This window comes from Bos mutus, chromosome 3 (genome assembly GCF_027580195.1).
Source record: "Bos mutus isolate GX-2022 chromosome 3, NWIPB_WYAK_1.1, whole genome shotgun sequence".
Classification (NCBI taxonomy): domain Eukaryota; kingdom Metazoa; phylum Chordata; class Mammalia; order Artiodactyla; family Bovidae; genus Bos; species Bos mutus.
In genome coordinates this window covers 49,280,918-49,297,448 of record NC_091619.1, presented here as the reverse complement: position 1 = coordinate 49,297,448, position 16,531 = coordinate 49,280,918, and the positions used below count along the sequence as shown (strand labels likewise).

Genomic DNA, 16,531 nt, shown 5'->3' with positions numbered 1-16,531 from the left:
GATGATGGCACTTCTGACCAGTGTGGGATGATACCTCATTGTAGTTTTTATTTGCATTTCTCTAACAATGAGCCATTCTGAGCATCTTTTCATGTGTTTGTTGGCCATTTGTATGTTTTCTTTGAAATGTCTGTTTAGGTCTGCAGCCCATTTTTTGACTGGATTTTTTTGCTTTTCAAATATTGAGCTGCAACGAGTTGCTTTTGTATTTTGGAGATTAACATTTACAATAGCCAGGATATGGAAGCAACCTATGGGTCCACTGGCAGATGAATGGATAAAAAAAGTTGTAGTACATATATACAATGGAATATTACTCAGCCATAAAAAGGAAAGAATTTGAGTCCGTTGAACTGATGTAGATGAACCTAGAGCCTTTTATACAGAGTGAGGTAAGTCAGAAAGAGAAAAACAAATATCATATATTAACACATACATATGGCATCTATAAAGATGGTACTGGTGAACCTATTTGCAGGGCAACAATGGTGACACACAGAGAGAACAGACTTCTGGACCAGTGGGGGAAGGACAGGGTGGGACCAATTCACAGAGTAGCACTGAAACATACACATTCCCGTGTGTAAAACAGATAGCTAGTGGGAAGCTGCTGTATAACACAGGGAGCTCAACCAAGTGCTCTATAACTACTTAGAGGGATAGGATGGGGTAGGGGGAGGTTCACCAGGGAGGAAACATGTTTACTCATGGCTGACTCATGTTGCTGTACAGCAGAAATCAATACAACATTGTAAAACAATTATCCTCCAATTTAAAATAAACAAAAAAATATATCTACAAACTGCAATAAAATGGGAAAAAAAATCACATAATTATGATCATACTATTTGTGAAAAGCACAATATAAGGCTTTTAAGAACCAAAGCAAGAAAGTACTAGTTTAACAGAATTAATTCCCTTGTAAAAGGGACCTTGTGGGAGGGGAAGGGAATGTGAATAAGGAAGTGGCATTACCCACTGATGAGAAAGGCTCCAAGAATACATGGCTAATTAACTGTAAATAATGTGGTCTTCTGATTATGACTGAGAATAATTGCCAGATCCAACTTAAAAATCACACATGTGCAAACAAAGTTTAAAAAGTACAGTTACACAAAAATTGTTTTGGCTTTGTCCATTAAGGGGCAGGAGGAATGAGGAAAGGAAAGAAAATGGTATAAGAGTAAAAAAAAAAAAAAAAAAAAAGAGTAAAAAAGAACTAAGTGGAAACAAGATTTTATAAAAGGAACTATCTTTGAAATCAGCATACTTTGTTTACCCAATGCATTCCACTAACTTTTTAAATGTTTTTTCCCCAGATTCTTCTCTATAAACAACTTTATAAGCCATCTGTTTTTGCCTAAAACATGTTTTAAAGTATTTTGTGAGGTATGTCAGCTATTACTTTACCCAAAAATAAAAATTTGAAAAAAACTGCAAATACAGGCTAAAGTCTGCTAGATCTTTTTGAAAAGGCCTTTTGATATTCCTACATATGTGACTTAATCTTAGAAAAAAAACTTCTTCAAGAGCAAGGATTGTTCATAGAACTGAGGTTTTTTTTTTTTCTTTTTTTTTTTGCAACAACAAAGCATGATGAAATGAACAGGATGGTTTCCCCATCCTCAGATTCTTGATTTGCAGTTCCGAATAACCCATGGTCTCGCCCCAGTCATCAGGATGACGTACTTTTTACTTTCAGGAGGTTGAAGTGGAGGGTATGATTTAATATTACTCTTACTCATGGAACCTAAAAGAAAAGCAAATAGTAGAGCAGCAGTTGGATGACAGACTTTAAAAAAAAAAAAAGAGGAAAAAAATCCACAGGGATCTTTTCTTTCTCTCTCTCTTCCTCTCTCTGTCTCTCTGAAAAATTTAGAAGTATCTATTTCCAACAGGTAGTGAGTAGGTGATAGAAATGGAAATAAAAGAGAGACAGAGTTGATGAGGGAAGAAATTGTGTTTCAGGAGGCTTTTGAGCAGGATTATGGTAAGAAAGAGTAGCAATTTAGCAGAACTCACTCCCTAGTAAAAAGGGCCTGTAGGATGTGAGTAATGAAGTCTTATTTTATAGCAAGGTTGAATTAGTACATGGCTAGTGAAACTGTAAATAAGATGGTCATCCAATGTCTTGTTAGGTCCAAGTTAAAAATCAGACATATTCAAACATACAGTTGTGTTTTGTTTTTTAAAGTGTAGTCATTCAATAAATTCGTTTTTTCTTTTTCTTTTACAGGAGTTAGGGAGAAAATAAAAGGTAAGAAATTGGATCAGCCAGTCACTGAGTTCCTTCACTAACTCACACTTCTATTCATTATCCCCATCTTGAAATATCAGCATAAGAGCCAATTTAATTTTCCTTAACACACAGCTTACACAATGCTAAAGGATCCTCAGCAATTTCTAGCCTACAGGGATACAAACAATTTTAGATACACATGTGAATTTACATATCCTTCAGATGGAAAACCTACCTGTTTCTCTGAACAGTAATTAAAATATAACCTTTGCTTAGAGATTGGAAGATTGAATTAGTCAAAGCTTTCTGCTTCTCTAAGGCAGCCAAAATTACTTCTAATGCAATAATCTCCTCTATTTGGTCTCCCTTATACTATACTGCTTTTAGTCTCAACATGTTATAGATTATCTTCTCTGTAACTTTTTAAAACATGCTTAAATGGAATGATAATTATTTTTTCCCCAAAGAAGTATTTTCTCCTGATGACCTGCCAATAAATCCAGAAAAAGGAAAAGCTGCTTTCTTCCATATTAGAATGAAAACCACTTCAGTCACATTATTTTTTGAAATGTCTGTTTTTTAACTATAACCTAGTGGGATGGTAAATTTATCAATAAATAAATACAAACACCATCATTCAATCTGCAATAATATCAACACATGTCAACATTACCTAACATATATTGCCAAATAACTGACTTCAATCAAGTTATGTTCAGTACTTTTAAAAGTCCTAAGATACTTACTTTAATTTCAACTTGTTCTTCCATTTCTTTAGTTTTTATTGTAGTATATTCCTTTTCAAGCCTAAGAAAGAGGGGGGAAAAAAAAGTTAAAGGTATGCTTTAATTCCAATCTAGCTACGGAAATTATAAAATTTAAAACCATATATTAACACAAAATACAATTTTACTATGTTCCCCCTAACTTGTGACTTGCAATATTTGGAATCAGAAAAATCATCTCAATAGTTGTATGCGTTTTCACACACACAAAAATTACTTCAAAGACAAAAAAAAAACAAAAACAAGAGGCTTCCATGGTGGTCCAGTGGCTACGATTCTAGGCTCCCATTGCAGGGGGCCAGGGCTCAATCCCTGGTCAAGGAACTAGATTCCATGTCCCACAACTGAGTTCAATTGCTGCAACCATAAAAATCCCACATGCCACAACTAAAGATCCTAAGTGCCACAACAAAGATCAACAATCCCACATGTTACAACTAAGACCTGGCACAGCCAAATAAATAATAAAATAAATATTTTAAAATAATAATAAAAATAAGAACCACAGAAAAGTAAACTTTAAAAAGCAAAATGCTATAAATATAAAGCACAAACCATAGAACTGAGCTTACAGATTCTATTCAGCCCTTTACTTACAAAAGAACCACCTACCCTTCCCCCTCAAATTGGAATACATTGATAAAATTCAATTGGATCTTAACTAAGCTTGACTAAGAAATCTGTAAGGGGAGAAAAGGAACAACTCCTCCTATCAAAAAAATGCCAGTTAATAAATACGGAAAGAATAAGACAAATATAAAAATCACCATTAGAGCTCTACAATAAATAACTGCCATAGGCAAGAAAAATGGATGCTAAATTCAGTGGTTAGAAGTTTAGACACAATCTCAGAGTATCTCTCCCAAAACATTTAGTAATTACAAAGGAAAAAAATAGAAAATTTATAGTATAGGATCTTAGCAGACAACATCTAAGCCAAATGATCAAGGTTAACATCACTAGTAATGCAAATGACATCACACACTCCGTGTTAAGACGTACTGAGAAAGGCATCTCACCTCTGTGGTATACTATCCAGTAATGCATATCCTCAAGCTAATCAAGAGGAATCATTAAACCCCAACTGAAGGACATTCTAAATAAATTACATTTGACCAGCTCGATCAGAAGTGTCAAGGTCAGAAAACACAAGAAAGATTAAGGAATTGTCACAGACTGTAAGACAATAAGAAATGACAAACAAATGCAAGGTACTATATTTGCAACTCTACTATTAAAGCATAAAATTATCTTAAAAAATGACTGGCCATCCAAAAATTAGTACTACCAAGTTTTTTTTTTTTAATCTTGTTCTCAATCAAAAACGTTAATAACAAGTTTAACCCTCCAAATAATAACCAAGCTCCACATAACTTACAGCTGCTTTCAAACATCAAGTTCTCCCTCAAGAGACAAGAATCTATTATTTACTATGTTTAATCTCACTCACTTTCACTTTCTTTTACTTTCAATCTCACTTAGCTCACAGAACACTTTTGTATTGTGGTAAAATACATATAACAAATTTCACCATCTTCACTATTTTTAAATGTTCGATTCAGTGGTCTCTCCCGGTGGCACAAGTTGTAATCTGCTTGCCAATGCAGGAGATGCAAGAGATGGGGGGTCGATCCCTAGGTCAGGAAAATCCCCTGGAATAGGAAATAGCAACCCATTCCAGTATTCTTGCCTGGAGAAACCCATGTACAGGAGCCTGGCGAGCTACAGTCCATGCGATCTCAAAGTCAGACACTACTGAGTGAATGCATTCGCACACTCGAACACACAGAGAATGTTGTGAAGCTATCACTACCACCATGTCCATAGCTTTTTTCATCTTAAAAAATGAAACTCTATACCTATGAAAGAATAACATTCCACTGCCCCCTCTTACCAGGTCTTGACAACTGTTTTATGCTCTATGTATGTGAGTCTGACAACACTAAGTATCTCACAGAAATGGAATTATACAGTATTTGTCCTGTCATGACTGGTTTATTTCACTCAGCATCATGTCCCCATAGTTTACCCATATTATACCATATATTGAGCATCTTTTTATGTGCCTATTGACCATTTATAGCTCTTTGGAGAAATGTCCATTCAAATCCACTGTCCATTTTTAAATTCAGTTGTTTGGTTTTGGCTGTTGAGTTGTAAGAGTTCTCTATATAGATATTAATATATCCATATATTAATATATCCAGATATTAATATATCCATATATATTAATATATCCATATATTAATATATATGGATATATATTAATATATAGATAAGAGTAAATAGATAATACATAGGTTAAGAGTTCTCTATATAGATATTAATCTTTTATCAGATAAATGATTTGCAATTGTTTTCTCCCATTTTGTGGATTGTCTTTTCTGTTGAGTGTCTTTCTTAGAATATACAAAAATTGTTTTGAACACATTTTACTTTTAAATTTTAAGAGTCTCTAATAGATAGAACTTTTTAAAATTTTTTAATTTTTTGCTCCAGTTTTACTGAGATACAACTGATCTAAGTGCTATAAGTTTAAGTGTACAGCATGATTTGACTTATATACATCATGAATGATTACCACGGTAAGTTTAGTGAACATGCATTACCTCATACAGATACAAAATTTTTAAAATAGAAAAAAATTTTTTTTTCTTTATGATGAGAACTCACAATTTACCCTTAAACTTTCATATATATAATGTACAGCAGTGTTAACTATCTTCATATTATACATTACATCCCCAGCACTAAAACCTGGACATTTGTGCCTTTTGACTGCCTTCATCAACTTCCCTCTCCTGACCCCCATCTCTAGTATTAACAAATCTGATCTCTTTTTCTATGAGCTTGATTCTGAAGTATAACTTATCTAAAACACTATGTTAGTTTCTGATACACAACACAGTGATCTGACATTTTTATACATTTCCAAGAGATCACCAGGAAAGACCCAATTGAATGGGTCATAATTTTCCTATTTCTTTGTATGTCTTGATTTTTTTGTTGTTGAAAACTAGACATTTGAACCTAGTAATTTGGTAACTCTGTAAGTCAGATTCTCCTCCTCCCCAGGGTTTGCTGTTCTTTTGTTACTGTTATTGTCTTTTTGACTTTTATAAGTTGTCTCTTATAAACATGATGACCAACCCGAGATGTAAACTTAAGGTATTTTCAGGTCTTTTCTGAGATTCTCCCTTGGGCATGTGCTATCATGTTCTAATTTCCTCCATATATGGAGATGTTTTTAAATATCTTTAGTGTCTGGCTCCCAAAAAGGGAAAAAAAACAAAAATGAAGGGGAGGAAAGGGCGTCAGCCCTTTAAATCTCTTTAAATTTCTTAGCAGTCTTTTCAGCCAGAGGAAAGGGTACAACACCAGTGGGGAGAAGTACAAAATCAATGGAGAGATGTGCAACCTATCTGATCACAAACAGCAATCAGCAATTATTTTCAACTCAAATAAGTATATGATAATACTTAACTCCATCATCTGCAGATGGTGATTGCAGCCATGAAATTAAAAGACACTTACTCCTTGGAAGGAAAGTTATGACCAACCTAGATAGCATATTCAAAAGCAGAGACATTACTTTGCCAACAAAGGCCCGTCTAGTCAAGGCTATGGTTTTTCCAGTAGTCATGTATGGATGTGAGAGTTGGACTGTGAAGAAGAATTGATGCTTTTGAACTGTGGTGTTGGAGAAGACTCTTGAGAGTCCCTTGGACTGCAAGGAGATCCAACCAGTCCATTCTAAAGGAGATCAGTCCTGGGTGTTCTTTGGAAGGAATGATGCTAAAGCTGAAACTCCAGTACTTTGGCCACCTCATGTGAAGAGTTGACTCATTGGAAAAGACTCTGATGCTGGGAGGGATTGGGGGCAGGAGGAGAAGGGGACGACAGAGGATAAGATGGCTGGATGGCATCATCGACTCGATGGACGTGAGTCTGAGTGAACTTCAGGATTTGGTGATGAACAGGGAGGCCTGGCATGCTGCAATTCATGGGGTCGCAAAGAGTTGGACACGACTGAGCGACTGAACTGAACTGAACTGAACTCCATCATCACCATTTTAACCTTCAATTCTAACTGTAAGCAAGATAAGGCAGTACTGCCAAGCATCTGTTAGGTGGATGAAGTAAGAAGCTGCTCCATCTGATTTTTCTTTCTTTGTTCTCTCAGGGCACACTCCTTCTGGAGCAAAATTTTCTGAAATTGCCCCTCTGACTTGGTACCCCAGATATTTTTATATCCCAAAGTAATGTACCACAGTAAGAATTGGACTATGACAGCTTTGCCTTACTTTCATAAAGTGCTAGAAGGCAGACTGTAAAAGGGAAGGTAGAAAGGAACACAAAGATACTGTAACGAAGAACAGACCTGACTCCACATTGGATCTACTCCTTTAGCTCTAACCTTTGTGCTTTGTTACCTGTGCTTAGTCATTCTGGCTCCGAACTGTTGTACAAAGATGTTACCTAGATACATGAGCCTGAAATATAAATGAGAGCCCATTCTCAGGCTCCGCCTCCCAGGCTTGATCATTAAAAGGACAGCACTTTTCTATTCATATGGAGATAAAAAGATGTAAAATGAAGAAAATTTGTCTTGTTGGGGGTTTATAGGAACATTGTGACCAGATCTGTGGACTGCTGCAAAAACAAAGAATTTCGGCACCAAGACATTGGCAACAACCAGCTACCCTCACTCCCCTGTTAGCATTAAACAGGCCTAACTCCTAACTCTGGTAAGACTGTTCACTGGGACACCAGTCCTCCATCTTCTTAGTCTGCTGGCTTTCCAAATAAAGTCACTCTTCCCTGACTCTTGATTTACTGGCCTGTCATGTGGCCAGTGACTAGTATATGCCTGAACTCAGTAAAAATACCTCTAACTCAGGAATATTATCATGAAGATAAAAGTTAGGAAAGAATATAAATGGAAACTGAAAATCTAGTCACCATGCTCTGAACATTTTCCTGGCCCCCAGCAGACTAGACTGTGTATACAGTTTAAAGACACATAGGCTATGCATCTCTTACATGTCAAATTAGTAACCTGTTATATTGACAAAGACCCTGATGCTAGGAAAGATTGAAGGCAGGAGGAGATGGGGACGACAAAGGATGAGAGTCATGTGTTTGGACATGAGTTTGAGCAAGCTCTGGGAGTTGGTGATGGACAGGGAAGCCTGGCATGCTGGAGTCCATAGGCTCGCAAAGAGTCAGACAGGACTGAGAGACTGAACTGAACTGAACTAAGACTATAATTGTAATGAGCTATTTACTTCCTTGTCTGCCATCAGCCTACGTACAGGAAGTTTGAACCTTTTTCAGAGCCAGGTCCAAGTCTAAGTTCATTATATTCTGAGAGTGGTACTTATTAGAAACAGATGAAACTCATCCTTTAATACTGATAAAACATTACTCTCCAGAATATGCATAATAAGCAGTAAGAAGTAGATATTGCAATGGAAAAGGAAGGCAAGTACCAACAAAAGAAAAAAAAAGGAAAAAAACAGAAGCATATTTGTTATGGTGACCTGTGATCAGGGATCTTTGATGTTACTACGGTAAAAGATTACAACTTACTAAAGGATCAAATGATTAGCATTTTTTAGCAATAAAGTACTTTTAAATTAAGGTCAAGAGGCAGAAACTGAGATAGTTCCTAAGATTTTATCAATTATAGAACAGAACAGCTTTTTAGTCTAAAATGCCTCAAAATGATGCTGTGATGTGATTAGTTATTAGTAATTTCACAGGCAATTTATTAACAATACTAGTTGAACATGATAGATTATCTGTTTTCACAAATTAAGAGTTAACTAATTTTAATAACAAAATATTTACTGATATTCTAATATATTTTTGGAGTAGGAATCTCTATGGGAGTACATTCTACATGTTAATGCAATTTCATTGTGCAGCAGCAAAGATATTAAGAACAGTGAGGCTAGTACTACTATCATTTTAAAGCATCTTGTACCACATTAACAAGTGTCAGAAATGCTAATTATGACCTCAGGTTAAGATTTATTTAACTGCTGAAAGCTAGAAGAATAAGAGCTATTGTTCTTAACACTTTTATCATATTTCAGAAATCAAACTTTATGAGACAAGACTGCTTATCTTGAACTTTAATGAAATATACACAAAAAAAAGTTTCACTAGAAAGTAATTCCAGTTGAGCTATTTCAAATCTTGAAAAACGGTGCTGTGAAAGTGCTGCACTCAATATGCCAGCACATTTGGAAAACTCAGCAGTGGCCACAGGACTGGAAAAGGTGTTTTCATTCCAATCCCAAAGAAAGGTAATGCCAAAGAATGCTCAAACTACCGCACAATTGCACTCATCTCACATGCTAGTAAAGTAATGCTTAAAATTCTCCAAGTCAGGCTTCAGCAATACGTGGACCATGAACTTCCAGATGTTCAAGCTGGATTTAGAAAAGTCAGAGGAACCAGAGATCAAATTGCCAACATCCGTTGGATCATCAAAAAAGCAAGAGAGTTCCAGAAAAACATCTATTTCTGCTTTATTGACTATGCCAAAGCCTTTGACTGTGTGGATCACAATAAACTGTGGAAAATTATGAAAGAGATGGACATACCAGACCACCTGACCTGCCTCTTGAGAAACCTGTATGCAAGTCAGGAAGCAACAGTTAGAACTGGACATGGTACAACAGACTGGTTCCAAATAGGAAATGGAGTACGTCAAGGCTGTGTATTGTCACTCTGCTTATTTAACTTCTATGCAGAGTACATCATGAGAAATGCTGGGCTGGAGGAAGCACAAGCTGGAATCAAGATTGCCAGGAGAAATCTCAATAACCTCAGATATGCAGATGACACCACCGTTTATGGCAGAAAGTAAAGAAGAACTAAAGAGCCTCTTGATGAAAGTGAAAGAGGAGAGTGAAAAAGTTTGCTTAAAGCTCAACATTCAGAAAACTAAGATCATGGCATCTGATCCCATCACTTCATGGCAAATAGATGGGCAAACAGTGGAAACAGTGTCAGACTTTATTTTTCTGGGCTCCAAAATCACTGCATATGGTGATTGCTGCCATGAAATTAAAAGACGCTTACTCCTTGGAAGGAAAGTTATGACCAACCTAGATAGCACATTCAAAAGCAGAGACATTACTTTGCCAACAAAGGTCTGTCTAGTCAAGGCTATGGTTTTTCCAGTGGTCATGTATGGATGTGAGAGTTGAACTATAAAGAAAGCTGAGCACCGAAGAACTGATGCTTTTGAACTGTGGTGTTGGAGAAGATTCTTGAGAGTCCCTTGGACTGCAAGGAGATCCAACCAGTCCATCCTAAAGGAGATCAGTCCTGGGTGTTCATTGGTAGGACTGATGTTGAAGCTGAAACTCCAGTACTTTGGCCACCTGATGCGAAAAGCTGACTCACTGGAAAAGAACCTGATGCTGGGAAAGATTGAAGGCAGGAGGAGAAGGGGACAACAGAGGATGAGATGGTTGGATGGCATCACCGACTCGATGGACATGGGTTTGGGTGGACAGGGATGGACAGGGAGGCCTGGCCTGCTGCGGTTCATGGGGTCACAAAGAGTTGGACATGACTGAGAGACTGAACTGAACTGAATACATAATAAAGAAAATTTTACCAATGCACACCTCATGACTCTCTTGTTGGTTATGCTAATCTTGAACTTAAGTGACAGACTGGGATCAACTGAGAGGAAAAGAATGTTAGGGACAACACCATAAAAGCGATTCCTAAAACAAGAGCACACTCAAGTTCCTAATTCTAGTCATTGTGGAATGGGAAAGGAGTTTTAAAAGTGCAATCAAAAAGAAAAAAACAGTAATACACAATAATCCTATGCACCATCAGAGCACTATGAAATTCCAATATTAAATTTATGTCATATTAAAACTAATACCACCAAATAAAACATTACAGTTCTATAAAATGATGAGGAAAGTTGTACTCACTACTAGAATGTTTTGGTGCTTCTATTTAATCTCCTAAAATGCACTGACAAACCCCTATAACTAAAAAAAACAAAATATAAAATACTTAACTTACTTTTTCATTTTTTTAGAGTTATACTTGACTTGGTAAGCTGCCTGGATTAATTTGTCTGGACCACCATCAAACTGATGTGGAATGACCTTCTGAAAGTGCTAAGATACAACAGAAGAAAAACGTAAGAATTACTTAGTGCCATTTATTACTCATTAATAAATAGTTAAATCTAAAGACATTTAAGAAATCTGGACCTGGCTTACCTGTAACATCCCTTCCATGTCGAGTTGCATCAGTTCTGCCTGATTCATCTGAAGAAGCGCTAATCCTACCCGAAACACTATTTCTAAACCCTGAAGAATCAAATTATAAAGTCAAATTTATCTTACTCTTCCACAACAACTAATCACTCAAAAGAATACTAAGGTAAACACTTAGGTACCTAAACCAGAGGAGAGCACATATTTTCTGTAAAGAGTTGGAAAACAAATGTTTTAGGCTTTAGGAGCCCTACCTATAAGTGTCATAAATAATCAACCCTGGAATTGCCGCTGAAAAGCAGACACAGACATCACATCAACAAACAGTCATAGCTATGTTCCAAGAAACTTTATTTACAGAAAGGACAGATTTGGCAGGCAAACAAGGACAGATCAGTACATGATTCATAGTTTCCTGGCTCCAGACTAACCGAATTTAGCTATGTTATATAAATTGATCTTCCCAAGATGTAATTAATAACAATTAATAACATTCTTTGGTGCTATCACTGATCACCTATCCTTACCTTCTCAGTCAAAATATAGAAGACAAAGGATCACCACTACATGTTAGTGACAATTAAGAGGACTACCTGCAAGATGTTCACGGGATAGAAGAAAATTATACTCACTTCTTCCTCTTTGGGTAACAGATGCATTGCAACAATATAAACTGTAAAGGAAATTTTAACCCTCACTAATTCTCACTAAATCAAAAAGGAGGTAATTCAGGTCTGATTAAGAGTATGGGTTCCTGATTTTGACTGCCTATGTTTGAATCTTGGTTACTATACCACTTACGTGTTATGTGTCCATACACAAGCTACTTAATCTTTCTCTAAGTATCAGCTTCTTCACCTGTCATCCATCAAATGAGGAGATGAACAGTACTCATATGGATGTTATAGGATTAAATGAGATTATCCATGCAAGCGGTTTAGCATGGAACACATGAGTCTCCTTCATTGTTCTCCTCATTGCCTAGCTCTCATTAACCCAATGATTCCTGTGCTCAGTCTGGTAAGTTGCCCACTAACTTACCTCAGACATAAAGATATCAAATATCCTTGTTGCAATTGGTAGTGGAAAAGTTGTAAGGAAGATTGTCAGAAACCATGATGATGCATACATTGAGGTATGAAAACTCTGAGACTGAAAATGCACAAAGAGCTCTGGAAGGTGCTCCTAAATAGAAGAAAGGAATTAATTAGCTAAAACATTGTAAAATGGAGTATTTTAAGCCACACCATTGTACACATACTAAATTAGCCCTTACCAAACATAAACAAAAATTCAGGAATCATATGGAAGAAATAAGAGGCAGAAATGGACACTTTAGATAGTTACTATTTGGAAAAGGAACAAGGGAAAAAGGATGTGGAGTTGGAATTTAAAAAGTTGGAACTTTCTAATGATTTCTTAATAAGAAAAATTACAATAAATAAGTAAAATTTTTATAATTTTCTTTACTTTTCTATAAACTATAATATTTTCAAAAAATTATTTTAAAGGAAAGATGCTATGTTGAAATACTTTCAGGTGCTATATACCCGATTGCCTATCCTAAGCTCCCTTCTCATCCGAAATACAGATACTTCAGCAACTCTAGTAATTCAAAACATAAATGACACATTAACTGAATATAAACCAAGGGAGTTTAAGGTTGATAAAAATAAGCTTACCAGTTAAAAGACAAATAAGAATCATCAAGACCTACTTTGTCTTTCTCTTTAAAATGCAAAAACATTTGGCATATCCCTTTCTTCTCATCACACATAGAAAACGTAGAGGATTTTAAAATTCCTGTGTGTAAGGCTGCCAGGGAAATGGAGATTTTTCTCAGGAAAATGGCTCTTATGCCAGCTGAATCCTTAAACTATATTCTTAAATTTTGCTTACATAATTGAAATTTAAGTAAATGGAGAATATTTATACCATTAGATCACAGGGAAAAATAGCAAATCTACTTATATAAATACAAAAATTAAATCCAGAAAGGTGAAATACTTTAAAAGTATTTTTTACTTGGTTTTGATTCCTCTCTTTCTCTTCACCCTCAGTCAATAAGACTATGAATCTTAAATTAGCAATATAAAAGGATAGAAACAGTAATTTTTTTTAAGATTACAGGCTAGCAGAAAAAAGTGAGATGAAAGGCAGTAAAGAAAGGTAGGGGAACGGCAGGGGAGAGGATTGAAAGAGATGAGAGACCATCTCAAAGGAAATGAATTAATACCAGCGTCCAAATGTCATGGGCTTCTTGTAGGAGAGAATAACCTACATAAAATAATGTCATCAACACAGCATAATAAATAAACTCATGCATCTAGGTTATGATATATTTGGCACAAATGTTTAAGATTTGAACATAAAAATTGTAGTAAAGTTCTAGATGATCTACCTGGGACAGCACCTAACTGGGAAGCAAAGTCTAAATTGTGGATTAACGGACCAACAAATAATCATGTAATCAAAACAGTGATTTTTTTTTCAGTTGCTTTAATGCTTTTAACATTATATTTGCTTAGTTGTCACTCAAACCAAGATGACAAAAAATGTAAGGGCAGTATGTTCTTGGTTAACACCACAGTTTTACCTGTATCATGCATTCAAACTGGTACATACAAAGGCCTAATTCTGCCATACTTGGTTTAAAAAGTTCACGAAGTCTATAATCTTGCATTAATTTAACAAATACACAGAAAGCTTCTTCTTCTGGCATCTACATTAGGAGGAAAAAAAAGCAACACATATTAATGTTCTTTGATAAACAAATAGGCTAAATACATTTAAACTAAGTACTCATCCAACTATAACCACTGTTTTGAGTGCCAAGTGATGTAATATTAAGAGCAATGGACTAGGAATCAGAAGATTCTAATTTCCCATTCTATCACCACCATTGAGAAATTAGGCAAATCTTACAACTGAGACCAGCTGCCTCACTTGCCTAACTCATGAATTTAATCAACAAATATTCATTTAAAGCCAGATACTTCTCTCTCTCTCTCTCTCTCTCTCATATACCAGTGAACAAAATAAACAGCCTACTTTCAGGGAGTTTGAACCTTCCAGTAGGGGGAGATAAGATAGTACATGGTGGGTTAGTCCCCGGTGACCCACCCTGTAGCCTGACAGGCTCCTCTGTCTATGGGATTCTCCAGGCAATATATGGAATAATCAATTAATACATGTCAGATGGTGCAAAGTGCTATGAAAATAAGACACAGTAAAGCAACAGGGAATCCTGGGGAGATACATTCTATTTATTTATAGGTAGGTCAGAGAACATCTCTTGATAAGGTAACATTTGAGCAGAATACTGAAAGTAATGGAACAACTGAGGGAAGAACAGTGCTGAGAGAATACAAATGTCTTGAAATGGAATCACGAGTGGCATGCTCAAGGAACAATAAACACGGGACTACTAAATTAGGAGTGATGTTACAAATGAAGGTATGGTTATAGAGGAGAAATACAAAAAACCAAATCATAGGATTTTAGAAGCCACTGTAAGGACTTGAACTTTTATCTTAAGTGAGATGGGAGGCTTTTCAAGGGTTCTGAGCAAAAATAATAGTGTATAAGTGTTAAAATAACTAGTAAAATAAGTTTTCCCAAAAAATCTGTAATTAGGGTTTTAAAGGTTTCAATTTCACATTTTGTGTATAACTCACTAGATAACTACATCAACTAAGATACTGAATATAAAAGCTCTGTAGAGTTACACAGATATTAAATTTAGACACATAACATACAAATTACTGTGTGGTCTTTTTTTTTTTTTGTCATGCAAAAAAAGATCTGAGTTCTCCAAACAGGGGTGGAACCCATGCCCTGGGAGCATACAGTCCTAACCACTGGACTGCCAGGGAATTTCTTGTGTATTAAGATAAAATTTTCTACTGTTCATTCACTCACATTATACCAGTGTGTTTCAAAAGAGGAAACCTCAAAAGGTCTCTAAGCACTTTTCTTATTGAAGACTACATTTATTAACAATACATTTTCCCTGGCCTCAACACAGGGAATGAACAGGAGCCAAGAACTACTCTTAGCCAAACTCATCCTTCCTTCCTTCCTCCCAACACATATCTTCATTAATCCTATCAAGCTTTATTGCCTCACTGATTTTTATGTCAGTCACTATAAGAAGCCCAATATCCTAGAATGCTCATCCCATGTGGTTCCAGGGCTCCCATAATCTACCCCATTTCTAACATGCCGTAAACCTTTTACACAGCACTTTCTGGAACTAATAACCTGCCATCAACAAAATATCCTGTCTATACCCTCAATCTCTTCACCAAATGTTCTTTCACTGTTTTTCTCTGAGTGAAACCTGACTTCCCCCTAAGGATACTTCAAAACCGAAATGTGGCTGTCTCCTGAGGAGGCTGTTTTCTCTCCCTCAGCACTGGAAGAGGGCAGGCGTAGAGACGCACATGTCCCTCCTTGGACCTCAATGCCTCACTGCCACTAACTGCCCCTTCTCTCTGATACACATTTTCTCTATGACACTGGGTTAATAAGAATCATGTCTTTTGCAAAGGTCTAGTGGGGACACCATCTACCCAATTTTAAAGCAGTACTAAGATGTACACAAAACATATACCCAGTACTCTTAACTATTTTAACACCATGTACTAAATAAGCTAACTTGCAAAAACATTTTATCAGACTCTGAGTTATATTTCTAAGCTAATATGTGGGAGGCAAAGTAGCATTAGGGTATAAAGAGAATAGCTTTAGAAACAGACAGGACAGCTTTTGAATCTGCTTGCCGACATCTTCTAGCTTCTAGTCCTGAGCTGTTAAATGGTTACTGTTATGGTAGTATTTTAGCTGCCACTGACAATAATAGTTGAGTAAATCAATCACTGAAAGACAATGACACTACCAGCACCTGCAGTGTCTTGAAGAAAAGTATGATGACCCCCTATAGGAGTCCTAGAGAGCTAGGTCAGATATTGTGAGACTCATATCTCAAGCAGGGAAAAAACTGCTCTTCTATGTGCAAAAGAAATAAAAGGTTATTTTGAAGCGATGTAAAAGGAACAGAATTGTGACAAAAATCAATAAATTGGTAACAGGGATGTTTGAGTTCAATAGTGAAAGGTCTACTAATAGTAACCAATTACAAATTAGGAATATCACAACTTTGGAGAACAGATATATCTCAACATTAATAAATCTAGTTTTAGGGTTTTTTGTTTTTTAAAATAAACCAAATGTCACCTAGA

At 36.0% G+C, this 16,531-nt stretch overlaps 1 protein-coding gene across 8 annotated transcripts in view; it reads right to left on the bottom strand.

Moving 5' to 3' along the window:
- Positions 1–16,531, bottom strand: part of EVI5 (ecotropic viral integration site 5) — a 238,219-nt gene that overhangs the window by 128,227 nt on the left and 93,461 nt on the right. For all 8 annotated transcript variants that reach the window (XM_070367675.1, XM_070367679.1, XM_070367673.1 and 5 more), the window contains 5 exons: positions 13,885–14,010; positions 12,330–12,473; positions 11,292–11,381; positions 11,089–11,186; positions 2,986–3,046 (listed from right to left, as the gene is read on the bottom strand). In XM_070367675.1, coding sequence (XP_070223776.1) covers positions 2,986–3,046; positions 11,089–11,186; positions 11,292–11,381; positions 12,330–12,473; positions 13,885–14,010 — 519 coding nt within the window. The remainder of the gene's footprint in view (positions 1–2,985; positions 3,047–11,088; positions 11,187–11,291; positions 11,382–12,329; positions 12,474–13,884; positions 14,011–16,531) is intronic.